Source organism: Lolium rigidum, chromosome 6 (assembly GCF_022539505.1).
Source record: "Lolium rigidum isolate FL_2022 chromosome 6, APGP_CSIRO_Lrig_0.1, whole genome shotgun sequence".
Lineage (NCBI taxonomy): Eukaryota > Viridiplantae > Streptophyta > Magnoliopsida > Poales > Poaceae > Lolium > Lolium rigidum.
This window is the reverse complement of record NC_061513.1, coordinates 300186285-300204526: the sequence shown is the minus strand read 5'-3', so window position 1 is coordinate 300204526 and position 18242 is coordinate 300186285. Positions and strand designations below refer to the sequence as shown.

At 42.7% G+C, this 18242-nt stretch overlaps 2 protein-coding genes across 2 annotated transcripts; one reads left to right on the top strand and one right to left on the bottom strand.

Annotated features, from left to right (window-relative positions):
* The first annotated feature begins 1038 nt into the window (after positions 1-1038).
* Positions 1039-2530, top strand: LOC124664457 (chitinase CLP-like). The gene is made up of 2 exons (XM_047201974.1): positions 1039-1078; positions 1181-2530. Exons 1-2 carry the CDS (start codon positions 1039-1041, stop codon positions 2353-2355), a joined length of 1215 nt encoding a protein of 404 aa, XP_047057930.1. The 3' UTR covers positions 2356-2530.
* Positions 2531-7740: 5210 nt separating this feature from the next.
* On the bottom strand, positions 7741-10209 carry LOC124664456 (signal peptidase complex subunit 3-like). The gene is made up of 4 exons (XM_047201973.1): positions 9999-10209; positions 8546-8625; positions 7986-8072; positions 7741-7900 (listed from the first exon to the last, which is right to left on the bottom strand). The coding sequence occupies exons 1-4, from the start codon at positions 10207-10209 to the stop codon at positions 7772-7774; spliced, it is 507 nt and encodes a 168-aa protein (XP_047057929.1). The 3' UTR covers positions 7741-7771.
* Positions 10210-18242: the final 8033 nt, after the last annotated feature.

Genomic DNA, 18242 nt, shown 5'->3' with positions numbered 1-18242 from the left:
GTTATCTGGAAGATAGCTCGTTTTTAATGACATTTTGAAGTTCTAAAAAATCTGAATAAAAATCTTACATGTAGGCATTGTTGTATTCTTCAAATTAAAGGTGTGACTAGTTCTCAGTCGACGGAGATCTATCAATTACTTAGTTATCGGTTAGATGGTGTCATCAAATCTCATTCACAACACATGCTCCAACAACTCACTATTAGCACAAATCACAAAGAAAATCTAACGGTCTGGAGGCATTTTTCCTGCAGTTGCAACTAAAAAGGAACCAATTGCAACCCCAACCAGCAACCCAAGTGCACGGATCACGGTGAAAATCTCATGGTGCAAGACCCGAATGAGAACTAAGATAGTTCTACTAAGATAGTTCAGAGAATTAGCGAAACCGATTCTATAAACATGCAAAATTTTAAATCGAGAATGCCTTATACTCCTTGTTCCCCGATTTAATTAGACCAAGAAAATTCATAACTTTACTCATCAATTAGTGCATGCACCAATAGTCTAGCATGCATGAGAGAATAGAGACAAAAAGGAGAACATGCATTGGGGAAGAGAGGTCAATAAACGACATAGGCTTTTTTTTATTTCTAACAATATAAAAAGCTATCCAGCGTTATAATCCTTAAGAAAAGGCTGCAAAAAAATAGTAAGACTAGAAATCTGCACATTTTGAAACATCCAAAAAAAGTTGGATTTTGTCATTTCTGTGGCTAGAAATACAAGGTGTTTTGAGTTGAGATTTTTTTGTTGGTAGAATACACGATCGTCAACATCTATAATTCTTTTCAGATTTTTTTTTGGAAATTTAAAATGACATTTTCAAAAAAATAAATTAAAACGGCCTACAATAAAGTAGCCCGATCTACATTTTTGTAGTTTCCGTATTGCTATCACTGTATATTGTCAATCTACACTGCTAGCGGAACCGCACGGTCCAGAAGAACTCAAAGGAGAATGTAGTTGTGAACACTGAGACCACATAAAGTGGATGTAAATTAGTGCACGCATGCAGGATCTTAATTGGATAATGCCATGCTCATGAGGGAGCTGGACTTTGAACGAGAAGAATCAGGTACTATGACTGTGATAACGTAGAAAAATGGAACTCTGGTTCGTCAAGCAACATTGATCGCAATGTTGACCACGCATGCATTGGTCCATCTGATCTGAATAGTCTTCAGATGGATCGAGCATTCGAGCCCTAGGCTCCAGCTTATATATACCGCACGTACGTGCATTGGTTCACAGCATCAACCTGAGCTCATCGAGCTGCCCAACCCAAAATCACAATGTCGCAACTCAAAACCAGTCATCGCCTTCGTCCTCCTCGCGCTGTGCGCGTGCACGGCGGCGAGCGCGCCGCTGCTTATAAAAATCAACAAGGGCGCGGCGTCTACAGCCCTGTACACAGCGCCCCTCAGCGCCGGCCGCTCGCTCGTCCTCGACCTCTCCGCGCCGGCCATCACGACTCCGTGCAGCAGCGGGACCACCACGACCGTGACGCTCTCCGCCAACACCACCAACGGTGCCAACCCGCTGTCCCCGGTCTCCTTCGCTGCCACCGCCACCTGCGCAGCGGCGCCGTCCGGCGCCGCCGGCGTCGCGGGGCTCGGGCGCTCCAGCGCCTCGTTCCCGGCGCAGGTCGCCAGCACGCAGAAGGTGGCCAACTCCTTCGCGCTCTGCCTCCCGAGCGACGGCAGGACCGGGTTCAGCGGCAACGGCGTGGGCGCGGCCATCTTCGGCGGCGGCCCGTTCTACCTCGCCCCGCCCGCCGACCGCGAGGCCATCACCACGATCCTCTCCGACCTGGTCCCGCTCCGCCAGCCCTTCGCCGGGATCCCCGGCTACTTCGTCACGGCCACCGGCGGCATCGCCATCGACGGCTCCGTCGCCGCCGCCGGCCCGCTCGTGGTCGGCCTCTCCACGACCGTCACCTACACGCAGCTCCGCGCCGACGTGTACAGCCGCGTCATCGCGGCCTTCGACCGCGCCCTGGGCAAGACCGCCAAGGTCGCCGCCGTGGCCCCGTTCGAGCTCTGCTACAACTCGTCCAAGCTGGGCTCGTCACTGTTGGGCTACTCGGTGCCGCAGGTGGACGTGCTGCTGGAGGGCGGGACCAACTTCACGGTCGTCGGCGGCAACTCCATGGCGCAGGTGAACACCAACACGGCGTGCTTCGCGTTCCTCAAGGCGGCGAGCAGCACGAGGCCGCCGGTGCTCATCGGAGGGTTCCAGATGGAGAACAGGCTGGTGGTGCTCGACAATGCCAAGCAGCAGCTCAGCTTCACCGGCTACCTCCCCGCCAGAGGCTTCTCATGCAGCAACTTCAACTTCACCAAGGCTGGCTAGTCTACACGAGACTAGTTCAGTGATCCACACTATCGTTTAATCGATCTGATGCTTGCATTATAAATAGTATGGTGTGTTAAAATAAAGGAAATAAATTAAATTTGATATGGACTATTAACTCACGGAGTGACATCTTAATTTGTTGTTGGTAAGATTTAGTAACATTTGCGCCAAATCACGCGAGCTACTTGAATGGGACCGACGCGATCACAATCTCTTTAAATGAAGTAGCGGGGGTGGCCATGGCATCATCTTTGGTCGGAGGATACCCCCCCCCCCCCCCACCCACCACCCCGAACCCGGAGAATACACTCGGCAATGGGCCATCTTTGCCGAGTATCTAATTCCAACCGTCGTCAAAGCCAGGGATCGCACACCAAACCAACTGTCAAAATATTTAGGAGTTCTCACCAAATCTTTGTTGTGTGCCACATTTTGACAGTATTCCATGTACGATGGATAAGTTATTATAAATCTTTATGGTGAAATGCACATGTATAGCACTGACGCTAAAATGCCATAAGGCAAATGATGTGAATTCCATTTATTAGTGGAACCGCCATTTAGGTCATGTTAGAAAGGAACGCATGAAGAAACTCCATGCAAATGGATTTTTGGAGTCATTTGATTTTTTGAATCGTTTGGCGCTTCCAAATCTCTTCTAAAGAGAATGACCAAAATACCGTTCATAGGCCAAGAGTTGAACGGGCAACTAACTTAGTGGAAACATACATGATGATGTATGTGGGTCACTAGGCATAGTTGTGTGCGGGAGATTCTTCTACTTCATGAAAACTTCCAACAATAAATTGAGTATATAAATGTGGATATATTTATTCGATAAGGAAGAAGTTTGAAACAACTGAATGGATTCAAATAAATTTCAGCATGAAGTGGAAATCATCGTAATAGAAAAGTCAAATATCTATGATTGGATCATGGTGAAAATATTTGAATTACGAGTTTTAGCGAACATCTAAGAGAGTTATGAAATTATTCTACAACTCACGTTTCTTTGAGTATCATAGTGATGATGTAATATCCAAGAGACGTATCCAACCCTTGTTGGATTAATGATGAAATAAAATAAAATGACACCATAATATTTTTGTGGATTATGCTTTAGAAACTACCGCTTTTACACTTAATAGAGCATCATCATGATCCGTTGAAATGATACCATACGAGTTATGGTATGGGTATAAACGCTAATAATCCTTTCTTAAATTTTGGTATAAGTAAATGAGTTTACAACCAAAACCGGATGAATGTCTTTGTTGTTGTCCCAGAAAACAAATTGGGAATTCTTTCCACTATGATGTCAAAGACAAAAGTGTTTGTCGATGTTATTTCCTCATTTCCAAGAAATTGTTTCTAGCGAAGTATTTGAGTGGGAGGACAATAGAACTGGATAAGGTTTATGAACCTGAGCATAATGATCAGAGTAGCGCAGCATCGGAAATGGTTCCGGAAGCGGCCACGATGATCATGACTCCCATGACTACAAAGTGTTTCAGCCGTGCAGTCTATTGATATTAATTCAATTCAGTATTGTAATTGTTTAAATTTTGTGTATAAACTTGATTAAAACATAAAAAACATTTGATTTTTGACCAATCTTTTTACGCCCTACAGAGAGGGAGTACTGCCAAACGATGCGCTAAATATTAGGATTTTGCTAGATTTGTACGTGATGACGTTTTCTCTAGCGAACAACCGGATTTCTCCACGCGTAGGCAGCGTGCGCATTTTTTTTCTGTTGTTTGCCGATCTTGCGTGGGCTGCTTTTTTTTAGGGGTCCTTGTGTGGACTGCTGTGTAACCTTATTTTGGGCTTTTTCTTTTCTTTTGTCCGGCTAAAAGGGCAGCATTTGTTTGGGCTATTTTCCTTTATCCGGCTGGTGTGTGCATGATAGAGGCCCAATTTTGTGTGTTCCTCATATTTTAATGAGCCGAGTTGGCTTTATTTTTCAGGCTTTTGTGTGTGGATTTTGTTACAATCTCTTATGTCTATTTTCATTTAAAGTTGTTTGTTTTTAAATTTTGATTGTGTCTTCGTGGGGATGTAGCTAAAATAATCTTTTCACTTGTAAATAGTATTTTTATAGTTGTACTCGGGTTTGTAACTCAGATTTTTTTTTCGGTCGCAAGTAGGTTATAACTGAAAAAAATTAAGTCGCAAATGAGGCTGTAACTGAATTTTTTCAATGCTTTCATCAATGCTGAAATTAAGTCGGAAAATGGTACGTACGTGCTTTCTTCGATGCTGAAATTGCTGGCAAGCCTAATCGCTGACTGTTTCAGATTTCAGCGATCGTCTGATCGATGTCATAACCTTTGCGTGTGTGCAGTGTTAGCCTAGAGAATGAGAGGTATAGGCTAAAAAATACTGTAACTCAACAGCAATTAGAGAAATGCGTCCAGAATAAAAATGATGTTCGCTTTGCTACTGCCACAGGATTATTTGAATGGCAAATCAGGCAACCACCTCCACACTTTCATTCCACTGCACGGTTATTTCTGTCAGGATTTACCCGAGTTGCGTTGTGATCGGATCTCTGAAGGCGTCGTCAGGCGGATAAGCTGTCGCCTGTCATAGATCTTCCCAGTCGGCGCTACCTATCCACTTGCGATTCACATAAACATCAGTCAGATAGACCGACAGATACAGGGCTCCATCATGCCAAACTGTCCAACACGCAGTTGAACTAAAAATTCACATAACCGGAGCCCTGTGGACTGCGTGTGTGCGTGCAGGCGGGCGGCACAGCGAGAAGACAGATCCCCGGGGTCCGCTGATCACCCCGGCCAGCCTGCAGTGCTGCAGCAAGTGCAACTTCTTGCCGCCGGGCCTCTTCACCTGCGACGACCTCGTGAAGAAGTGCGACCACATCTGCACCAGGTGCGTCAAGAATGGCAAGCAGGGGTTATTCCGGTGCGCCGACCACTTCCTCGGCAACGACACCATCGCCTTGGCCCGCCCTGCAAGAACCACCACTGATCTCTGGAGCTCAGCGCGCAGCCAGGCTCAGCTAAGCTGTGGTGAGATGGAATGGCCCTAGCGGAAATGGCATGGGCAGCTCATACTGTTATGTATTTCATGAATCAACGCCTGTCATGTGTTTCAGCCTGTGTGTGTTCCACAGCTCTCGGTAAAGCTGGAATCTGTAAAACTATCTGTACAATCCTCTATTGTTTCCTCAACAATTCGTTGTGATGCCAACCAGAGAACCAAATAGTACATGTACGCCAACCGGACATTTGGTCATGTTACCAGAGTCTATCCCGAACCCTCATCACCAATATTCACCTGACAACAGGGCAGCAACGAGATTGGCAGGCTTAACCAAGCCTGCCAAAAAACAAAAACTGAGTTACACGTTTAGATTGATTCATGAATATGTTTCTAACAAGCCATCTACGTCGACTGAGAAACAACCCAACCTCATCGGCCAGTTTCATGGATCACGAGAAGAAAGTTCAGAGTTATTTTCTCCAGATCCACACTAGGAGCAGAATTCAGAACTGCAACTTTAGCCCATCAAAAAAAAGGCAGCTATTTTGGGCAGTGCAGAACATAGCGACCTGTCTTCAATCAGCTCTTCAAGCATTTTTATTTTTCTTTCAACTCCGAGTTGGATTATCATGCCAGCTCTTCAAGCATTTTTATTTTTCTTTCAACTCCGAGTTGGATTCATCATGCATGTGACATAATAATTTGTTTTCATTTTCCTAAAAATAAGGACTACTATTATACAGCCAGAATTCCATAATTTTTTAAATCATGCAAATATAGTTTCGAATTTGTAAAAATAAAGTGCTATAGGTAGCTTGGCCTCCATCTGGAGTTTCCCTAGTCCGCAACTGGCAGCCAGGAAAAACTTAGCAGTATCCTTGAACACAATTGATCCCTCAGAAGCCTTGTTACGCCAATCAAGAACATCTTCCCTCTTCTTGATAGGCATGCGGTATATTTGGATGTGGACTTCAACCGTCAAAATCTATTCACTCGACGCGAGAAAGAAAAACCCAACATGCACGTGACAATCTTTATATATACCACTTCTATTATGTGTCGATGTTGATTCTAGTATACCCGCTTAACATGCCTAAGCTCTCAAGGTAGTGATAGTAGTGTGTTGCCCCTTTGTATGTCCTCTTTCATGCTATCTCACAACCTAGTGATGTAGCCCGCAACATGGTTGTTATAGTACCTACGTCGCATATTCTGGTGTCACGCTCGTCACGGATACATATTCTGAGCTTTATTATTTCGGTCTTAGATTTTTTTTTTTTTGGTTTGTTTGTCTCCCTCTTCAATTTTATATGTGAGTTCACAAGCATGCAAAAGGGGTAAAAACTCAAGCACACACTTAAATACATTTCTCTATATTAAAATAAATCGTACATGCACCAAGGGAAATGGATGTATATTTGTATTTCGCGAAGGTATGTCATGTCGCCATTGAGGATCACAAAACACATATTCCCATTGTCTTGATAAAACTAAAGATCGATCGAGTGACCATAACTCCTGCAAGTCTGAACACCCACCATCCTTGGTAGATAAGTCTACAGATTTAATTGATCAACTAGGTATATAGGGACAACTATCTAATAGTGTAGCATACATTGGCCAACCAGACTAAAAGTCTAACTGATATGGACGATTGTGTCACTACTATGGAGATTGCCACCACATCTACAAAAAAAAATCCTCTAGTTGTCCAATTGACATATTATCTCATTGCTCCGAACACTTGGTTGTTTCTCTTAATTTACCAACAAATTGATGATGCTCAGGTCAACGGTACAACGGTTGCAAAAAATAAACCAAAAATTGTCAGATTTGTGTCATTTCATTGTAGCCTAAAATACAAGGTATATTATTTATATTATGCACATATGTAGAATTCATCATTGGCTACATCTATGATTTCTTCAGATTTTTTTACTTGAAAGTGTAATATTTGAAATTTTCAAAAAAAAAGGTTATATGTAGCCTGAGCTACGTAATTTCTACAATACTCTCTTTTCCTGTCCACCGGTAGAGTAGTGAGCCAAACTTCGCCGTTGCACCTCTTATACATGCCACCCCAAAGGCCAGCCTTGCAATTTCAGTGACGGCATGTAGCTGCAAAGCGAAATCGATAATCCCAAGGACAACAATGAACATATCCAGTTACAGCCAAAGCTCAGTGCTCTTCACTATCGTTCAGAACTCATCATGATATTCACTGCTTGATCAATTGTAACTTACTGTAAACTATCCACATTGTAAATGACAACAAATTAGGAATTATCAACACTGTCCAGTGTGCACCCAATGCATTGAATACTATTATGGTTCCGGAACCAGAATAGTGAGCCTCCAACATATTTTATCAAGATGGGGCAGAGGAATGAATCATTTGTATTCAGGAAGTATAGGTATCCGGCAGATTGAACTCGGAGAGGGGCATCTTGCCTCGCATCATCCTGCCAGCGTTCGGCATGATGTGCCAGTGGAGAACAAGCTGGACTTTCTTCCCCCGCAGACTAGTCCCCTGATGACAGGAAACGGAACATGTTCAAGTCAGGTTATTTATATCTAATAAAACAGAAATGGGGAGAGAATGAGTGGAGCTTTACCTGGTCAATGAGAGGATACTTGCTCTTCACCTCCACTTGTACGTTCGCGTGGTCTTTGTCAGGTATTATACGGTCCCATAATGAAACCTGTCAGATGGAGTAATATGAATATAAGCAATTAAGAATTTGTCAATCAACCATTACCGTGTGCTTTCTGGGAACAACCCGATGGAACGTTTATTGGCAAAAGAAAGGCAGATATTCTGAGTGATGAATAAAGTGCATGCTACCAAAATAAGCCTATGGGTGGTAAGAGTTAAGATACAAGGGCTAATGTGTTGATCAGAAGCCTAGGCATCTTTCTGGAGTTTAGTCCTTCTGTGGTTTTTCACCAAGGAACGGAAAGGAGTGTACTACCTCTGCTTCAAATTATATGGCACGTTTTCGCCAAGTTTGGAATGACACCCCAGGTCAAAGCAGTTATTCACCCTAAGGTGACAAAAGGTATACTTCGTATATCAAGCAATAGTTGCTTACAACAAGTTATCTGTTCCTGAAAGATACAGCTACTAGCACAAACAAGATGTTGACCAGAATCAAATACTCCGTAGGTAGCATACCTGGTTCAGGGAGTTCTTGGAGTTTTCATACTCAGCGGTCACGAAGACAAAGACCTGATAAAAAATTAAGTTAGTAGGTACTTATGATTTGAACTGGAGCTAACATCTAACAACGTCGTCTGAAAAATATATGTGGGGGTAGTACCGATATGGACTGTGTATTATCCACACCAATTATATAAGCCAATAACATTCAGTGGTTTGTCAAGACCTTCCTAGCAATAAGATTGTATATGTGGTGTGGCGTCGAGCAACAGTCAAGCTGTACTTCTGAAACGTGAAAATGAGATAGACAGAGTCACCATGATGGGTCACCTGCTAGATGGTTGCTGCTGCCCGCTAAGCACACTTGCCTCCAACCATGACACCATGGTTTCGCCTCCGACCATGGCATCGGTACAGAGGGAGTACATGAACGGGTAGAAACCTCCATGGCGGCCGGCCGACCGGTAACCACGCTCGCCTGCGACCAAGTCACCATGGCCGCCTCCTCCGGAGCATCATGGCCATCTCCTCTCCTCTCCTCTCCTCTCCTCTCCTCGACAAAGTCAAAGTCTAAGTCACTTGTCACGCGCTAGCCGACGCGCGGCAGGCCGGCCATGGTCTTGTACTTATAGAGGAGAAGGCGTAGCTGTAGGGAATAGGAAAGCAGGTGGGAAATACAAATGTTGCTTCTTGAGAGAACGATGGTGGCCAAGTAATGGATAGATGGCTAAGATTCCAAGTAACATGGGTAAGAGGAAACGAGTGTGGGGAACAATCGAGGAGGCAGAAATAATGAGCCAACACATGGTCGTGATTTGTTTCTCCAATTAATAACAGCATGGCTCAGACTCTCATCCCTTTCATAACTGCTTTGCATTCCAAAAAAAAAACTCTACATATTTCCAGTAAAACTAGTATCAGCACTCCAGCTTATGGACCTCATAAGTCTAAGTCACTTGTCACGCGCTAGCCGACGCGCGGCAAGCCAGCCATGGTCTGATACTTATAGAGGAGAGGCGTAGCTGGAGGGAATAGAAGAGCAGCGGGGAATCCAGCAAAGTTGCTGCTTCTTGGGAGAACGGTGATGGATAGACGGCTAAGATGATAAGCAACATGGATTGCTGACATGGCAAAAAGGAAACCAAAAGACAGGGAAACAATCGAGGAGATGGGAGCAAGGAGCTAGCGCATGGCTGTGATTTATTTCTGCTATAGTAATAATTGCATGGCACAGACTCTCCTTCCTCTCATAACTCTATGTATTCCAAAAAAAACTGTCAATATTAACGGGGAGAAAAAGGCATAAATTTAGAAGCGCATCGATTAAGGAGCGAAAACAAGTAAGGAAAACTTCACTTACCTCTACATGCAAGCAATTAACTCCCTCTTTAATTTCTCCCGTTAGTATCTCTCTTGAGTGGTCATCTCTCTCCCCCATCCTCTTCCATGGATACGCTCGCCGCAGCACCGTGACTCCGTGAGCGCTTGTGCAGCACCATAGGAAGGCCGTTGTGCTCGCACACGACATCAAACCTGCCTGAGACACCATGCAGGCCGTTGAGCTCGTGCAACATCACATCACAGGCAGGCAGACTGCCGCTGACAATGCGTCCGCCGCGCTCGACCAGGACGTCAAAGCCATGCACAACACCATGCTGAACCTCGTGACCGTGAAGCATCACGAAGTGAGGAATCTTTTTCATCTAATTTGCTACTCAAAAATCAAATGCCAGCGTTATTTTTGGGCGATTTTTTAGGAGAAGACCTAGTGGAGAGGACGAGCAGTTTCGGCAGGCGCCTTCTTTTATGAGGAAAAGTCACAAATTTTTTTACACCTTCTCATTAGGAACGGAGGGAGTATCAGCAAGGCCATCTATGTGTTCCAATAAGAACACTCCATATTAACAACAAAACTAGTATATTAGCAAGGTCATCTAGTTATCTCTGCCATGTTTATTTCCGGTTGTAACAGCTTCCAAGGATGGACACCATATAAACAAGGCAACTCTTAATTAATTGCCACATCTAAGCACTACAAAAAGCAATATTACAGTGGACTTGACCACCATCAAGTCTGTGCTCCTCTTACGCAAGCGGCGACATCATCGACAAACATAATGAGGAGCCATTCTTGTTGGCAAAGGTCTCGCTCGCACAATCAAATTGACTCGTCAAAGTCTACTATAGCTTCATCTCGTCAAAGTCTTGCTTTGCTTCGTACATGCTACTATAGCCACCAAGCCCAATGCTATTAGCCAATGACAACTAACAAACGTACAAGCTAGATTCTCCCGGTGAAATCAATCAATTATTGGCTACCTAGTTGCAAGAACACACTCCATTGCCAGCCACAAGGAAGTATACATGATTACTCGACCTAGATTTACAAAATTTTGACACCAAGTTCTCTGTTTTTCTTCACATTTTGATCACAACAAAAACAAATGGATAATAAAAGAAGAATCAACTGCAAATATCACAACTATCCATGAACACGTGAAAATTACATCAGCTAGTACATGACACAATGTTTCCATCAGCCTTACCATGGTTTTAACCACAACCTTAACATTCCGGATTAATATTTAAGTTTACACTTGTACTGGTACATGTAATATGTATGAGATATTTAGGATAGATGACAAGACAACATACAACACAAGCTAGTGCAAGAACCCAGCATACATATATATGCTTGCTTGCAAATCTACAATGCCTAGCCTAGCTTCTTTTCCACAACAAGCCAGCTGGTGCAACTTTAAGCTTCTTGCAAGGTTGAATAGCTGGAGCACCAAAGAAAATCGGCATGACCCCAACTCTTTTTCTGGACACAACACAGATCAAATAATCAACAATAAATCACAAAGTCTTACCACACTGCAAAAAAAATGGACGTCAGGCCACCAAACAAACAAAAGAGCATGTAATTAAGCAAACCAAGTGACAGATTAGAGAAAGCAAAGCATTCAAACAGACAACAATCTAAGTTCCGGTTCAAAAATATTATTAGACAAAAAGGAAACCAGTTTCTTTCTTGGCAGTTAGCCATAATTTCAGGCTCGATGAGTGAATAACTTATATCAAACAAGCCAAATCCCTGGTATTGCCACTACTCTTTCCTGAGATAAACTGTAGCACTTGTGGACACTAGACATAGGCAGATTATAATAATTTTTCCAGTTCAAGTACCATATATATAGCACATGTAAGGACATTATAGGTGCAATCAAAGCATAGAACATGGCATTCCAGATGTTTGTTTAGTATATCCTCAGTTATCTAAGTAGCAAATACCCTGCAGTTTAACAAAAGAGAGCAAGAATGCCAAGTAAGTTATAATTCCGGATCACAGCAGTTCTAGCATATAGCAGGTCATATTTAGGCATGTAGCAAGAATATTTACCATATACTGAACTCAGTTTGGAGTACAACTCCTCTTCCGGTTTTTGTGGGAACATATTTAGGCATGTAGCAATACCTTATGGTCAAGGAAACAAATGCTACAACCGTTCCAGAATAGCAAATATACCAATTGCGAGCTCCTGGTGGTAATTGTGGGAACAGGGCAAGTATGAGTTGCAACGTAATACAACTCTAGGTGTTGTCAAATATGGATACAAACTACAGTTAACATTCTATGGTCGCTGGGGTACTGTGATAGTCCAATCACAGTTTGGGTGATTGGACATTAGGCTCATGTGTCAGCAACTTCATTTTAACAAACTTACCATGTACAAGCCTACGAAAAGCAAACAAGGATAACACCAACTGAATTCACCAAATCCTACACCGATAGAAAAAAGCCACTCCACTCCCCTACTCCTCCGAACAGTCAAACCTGATCCAAATTGCGTCACCAGGCTAAACATCAACTAAATCGACTACAGATTCATAGCCTAAACTACTTCGACCAGCATGGTCAGCCACCCACAATGCTACCACAAGTCACCAGTTCAGCCTCTGATTTCTTGGAACTAAAAGAAGAGGGAATCTAGTAGATGCACATACCTTGAGCATCTCCGCGGAAGAGGTAGAGCCTCTTCATGGTGTCGAGATGCAAGGAACCGAGGGAGTAGCACACCGGTGATGTGGCCAGCAGAAGAGGAAGAACACCGACGACATCATCTCCAGGGTGGGGCGCCAACAACGAGGAGCTTGGGGAGGCCGGTGCTTGCGGAAAGGAGCATAATTGCGCACAACACATACACCGATCACAACATACACAATATTACACATAAATAATGACATAGCACATACAAAATCTAGGTTTCAATGCATCCCGAATATCATTAGAAATAAAAGTTCATGATCGATTATGCATATATACGTAGTCTTGTTGTAACATATTTAACCGTTCATATACAAGCATGGCTAGTTCTGAACATGAAAAGGATTACAATATTGGACAATAAAGGACCTACGGTTATCAACATATCATATACAAGCATAAGTGGCTCATTGCAGTGACATCATTAGAAGCTAGATATTCTGAAAACAAGAGTATCACTTTTAATTAAAACAAAACTAGGTTGAGATGAGAGGATCAATAAACACCAAACTTCCACATCATTTTCAAACCCTAAATTGAACTTTTCAAGCATGGGATGTGCTCCAATTCAATAATACACCAAATTGTTATCCATAGAACCTAGAAGTGCAAAATAGATCTGTCATTACTACCGTTTACTTGACTTCCTAGTACCTATATCATTTTCACTTTGTAAAATAGAACTCAAACTTTTGCAGTTTTGCTATCAGTTCCTAACCTGGAAACCCGGATTCTTATCATACTCGTTGTAGAAACCTTACCGGACTTTTAAAGACCGCACAAGGCAAAACCTAGAAACCCCGTTTATCTAGTTTGAAACTTCACCGAGGCACAACTCGAACAACACATGTGAGAAGTACCTTATCAATTCGGATAAATTTGAACTTGCCTCGACTTTGGTCAAATTAGAAACCCATGCAACAAAACATACCAGATCCATACTCAATGCTATATCAACAATTGTTTAGAAGGTACAACCCGGTAAATGTCTTTAAATTCTAGCTTCACTAGAAACCTCGATGGAAAAATCTAGACCTAGTTGGCGGAAAATCTCTATCACAATTGGTCTACATCTAACAGATTTAATGTGAACCTTTAATGTGAATGTCAAGTACCTTCTCCGAAGTTGCTCTAGAACCTACGAGGCATGTGGCCGCAAGTACCTCATCCTTCCGAGTTCCGGTTGTCTTGCACCCGATGGCCTTTACACTCGAGTTGCTCGAAATAGTAGATCACTTCGTTAACACCGAGCTTATCCAAAATCATACTAAAAGATAGTAGAAGCAGAAATCAAACTCCTAATAAAATGGAAACATGGACCAAACCCACACGAGAGAGAAAGGTTGGTATCCCAAAAGCATAAGACCCGTATATAATTAAACACACAAACAAACACTATGAAATAACATTTTATCATTCTAGGAGTGCATGAGCTCCATTAATTAATGACAAAAGGGAAGAGTCAATATCATGATCAAGAAGTGACCATGCGAAGTTAGAACCACATAATAAAGAAAAAAGAGGGAGAAATCATCACATACAAAACTTCGAATCTCTGAAGCGTAACTTCTGTCATTTTGTTGCAGCTTATCCATCATCACCTGAAAAAAATGAAATCAGCAAACACAAAGACATATTGGGACACTAATAAGGAGTGAATCCTTAGAACTACATGGAAAGTTAATGAAACAAGAAGTGAAACAAAACTGTATTCAAACAAATAAACTACGAGGACCAACACTAATTGCCAAATGCAAACCCTGACTAGTTACATAACCAGTAGTGTAATATTTATGTCTCGTCTAATCTAATGCAGCAATGGTGACATCCAACTAGGGACATGTACCCAGTCCCTGCTCGTGAGCGAGGAAAGAAGCGATAGCGACTCGTCACATGAATATTAGTAGAGGCTCTTTTTTCAACATGGTAAACATAGGCGAGACTAACACATGCACCTACTCGCATATTTCCACGAGTACGTTAGGCAGGAGTACGATTCCGGTTTGAACAAGGCACCGCCGGTCCAATTCCTTAGAAAGAGTTAATATTCAGTTTAAAAATTTCAATGCATGCAAGGGCTCAATCATGATCGCTTGCAAGTGTATCAATCTATCATCATGCAAGGTTAAATAAAATACTCATGTACCTTCTGTCTATATGCAGCTGTACATGACATATCTACATGTACCTACTATTTAATACCATATTTGAAACCCCTGTAACAAAGAAAAAACACACACACCAGACTCTCTATACAACAGTTTGTTTCATGCATACGTACTTGATTTTCTCACTCATCTCACTGTCTCATGGATTTGTCATCTTAATTATGTAGTCACAAATCGATTTCCGCTTGCATCATCATCAAGCTTTACCGCTGCTTTTTTTCTTGCGTGCATGCGTGTTTTTGATAACTATCGCAGTAAGACAAGCACGATTGGATTGGCTAGTGCTAGTATCGGATTAAGACAAACATGAATTGCCTCATTCTTCTAGTTTTTTGCACCAAATTACCTCCATTCATTTTTATCTTGTTTTGCCGACACATTGTAATCACACTCCATCCCTTGAACGTAGTAGTAATTAGACTACAACAATAAATCATTTCAATAAATCCGAACTACTAGTTACCGGCTAGCCTAGGGTACTCGGTCGATATAACGACCATTGCATACAAAATTATGTAAGCCGGCCTCTACTCAAACGAATCCGAATTAAGCCATGCGGGCGGAATCTACAAACAGCAAGCACTCATGATCCACTCGAGAAGCACCAAAAGCGGTGCCAATAATATTATTCTTTACAATCAGGCAACGTTCTAAAACACACATAGCAGACAAGGGATGAGATGTCTCACAAGCAGCACGGCGGGGTGTAGGAGCTGCCTTGCTCCCTGGAAGGATGTCGGAGGAGACGAGGAGGACGAACCCAAGCGATGTGCCGGCCCGCAGAGGATTACACAACATCTTTTACCGGCAAAGAACATAAAAAACATGATGCCATGGACTGATACAATCATACAAGGCACAATTAGTTCTTGGAAAAGTTATTTTTAGATATTAGGAGCCTGTAGCTTTTCTTTGTGACTTGTACTTTTAAACGCATGAAAAAGCCAAGTGCATTTCATAATCATCGTGTAATAAGAATTCAGGCTTTTTTACAATCCACAAAGTGTCCAATTGCATCGATCAAAGCTAGCCGCTCGAAAGTAATGAAGCGAATACACATGTTCTGCTAGTTAAACACTACATGCTAAATAAAAAGTAGAAGTCAATTTAATCCGAACTTGAGTTAATAACGATCTAACATAACCATTGTTCCAACATGCCTCGCTATCAAGTTCTTTGAGAAAGGCTTTACAATGATGTTCCTAGCTTGCTAAACATGCGCATAATTTGTTCTTGGAACCCCTAACAACCGAAGCAAGCGGACAATATCCAATCTTTTTCACGGAACAAGCCAACCGGAATAGGATTGGAGGACCATGTGCATGTATGACACCCACTCGTGTGCCTGGATGGTGTTGCGGACGCGGATGGAGCCGTCCCCTGTGAGGTGGTTGTGGTCGGTTCATCGGAGAGCAGCATGCCCAACCGCTCGAGTGCCTCCTCGCCCTCGCCGGATCTCACCGCCGGCGGCGACGGGAACAAGGCGTGGTGAAGGACGAGGCCGGCGAGAGCCGGCACCTCGCCGGTGGGTTCTCCCCCGCATGGTTGTGTTGCCGGCTTCGCGTCCCAAAGGCCAAGCACCCCCACCCTCATTGCCTTGCAGCGAGTCGTCCCCGTCAACCCGCGCAACACGGGCGAGGCGAGATCGATGGAGCAACACGCTTAAAATGTGCAATGATATCTACAAGGACATACGCACAAGTCATTGACAATAACTCGAACTTAACATTGCATCAAACCACATATGTTATCCAATGAGACCATCATTGACGAGTACCATTTGGTGACTGAGTGTGTTTGTCTTAATAATAGAGGCTATATGCATCGGTAGATGCGAGAGGCTAGGGTCTTTCCCCTTTTCGAAAAAAACTTTTTTTGGTTTAGAAACAAAATTTAACATCCAAAACATATACAATGAACACTAGTTCACAAAGAAGTAAATAGAAATTTAAGTAGCAATGGACCCTCATTGTTTACTCGGAAAATGATAAACACGACAAAATCATGATATCTTCCCAATCATAGGTCTCGTTGTTATGGGTGAGGTTAACATAAAATATAGGCATGAAACATGTCGGCTAAAAAAAATAGCGTCCACAAATTGAAGACGCTATCTGCCCGACAATCAGTTTGATAAAATACATACTATAGCTGCACCTAAGGAAACAATTCTCTAGATGAAACCACATTAATGAGCCTTTAAATTTAACTTTGAAAAAACAAATATAAGATATCACCATTTAGAATTCCGACACTCCCAACAATGTAGAATGCAAAGAGGATGTGTTTTCAAGTTTGAGAAGAATACTCACCAAGCCTTTTCACATCGCTTAACCTCCGAAACTCCTCTCGTATACCCAAATTCACAGAGCCAACCGCATATCGGAGAAAGGAATCGTTATTAAAGAAAATGAAGAGTATCAATGCTCTTTAGTCTTTACCGATTATTCGAATACGGAAAACTGCAATACTAAATTGTATACAACAGATCATCGTGCAAATTGCTATCCATTGTAGAAAGCCAAAGGGGCCCAGTATAGCTCAAATATAAGCCAGTCAAGACTCATCATCCACATTAGAATGGACGTTCCAATATGCCATAAGCACCTGCTGCACCACAATAGGAGTAAATACAAGTGTAGTACAGTAAAATGCCGACGCCTCCAAGACAAACATGGTGATGAAGTGTCATACCCTCTACTATCTCGGGCTAAAGATGAGAATGGTCCAATACCTAAACCAAACTTAGACCATACCCAGTCACATGGAGTTCGGAACCGTAACTAAACCACTTCTTGGGCCGCCCCGCATAACTAAAACTAAACCGAACTGTACACACCGTCCAACCAAACTGAAACCAAACCACTTGACTAACTATGGGTTAAATCCTGTTTCTTGCTTTGGGTTGAAACAGTTGCCACATGTCTCGATCCGCACTTCTTGCAAGCAAGCACAATGGTAGCTGGGTTAAAAAAAAACTGATGCTTTTGAGCAAACTATGCATACACGCCGAAGTCAACGAAACCATTTAGACCCATCCTAGCTACAAACCGGGTCTTAAACTAAAGTTTAAACTAGTTCCACCCTTAACTGTTCATACCCATAACCAACCGTACCCAATTGTTTGCTTCACGAACCCAAACTGACCTGGACCATTCGACGGACTCAGCCATTCGAACCAAACTAATCAAACCCAAATCGCAAAACTAACCCAACCCACCCGGTTATGCTAAAACCATTCTCGGGCTTGATCCGGGCTGATCCTCCCGTAGTCTATACAAGTAGTATAATCTATGTTTCATTAACAAGTACTATAGGCTAGTACTTGGAAGCCGCATGTTAAGAGAGCCCGAACACTAATCAATAAACAAGCTAATCATAGGTCTCAAAGTTGACATGACGCATAACATTCCCCGGTCAATTTTTCAAACATGACAGCACATGAGTAGCTAAATAAGTTGTTGATACGCCACGATAAGACAGACAAATTGAATTT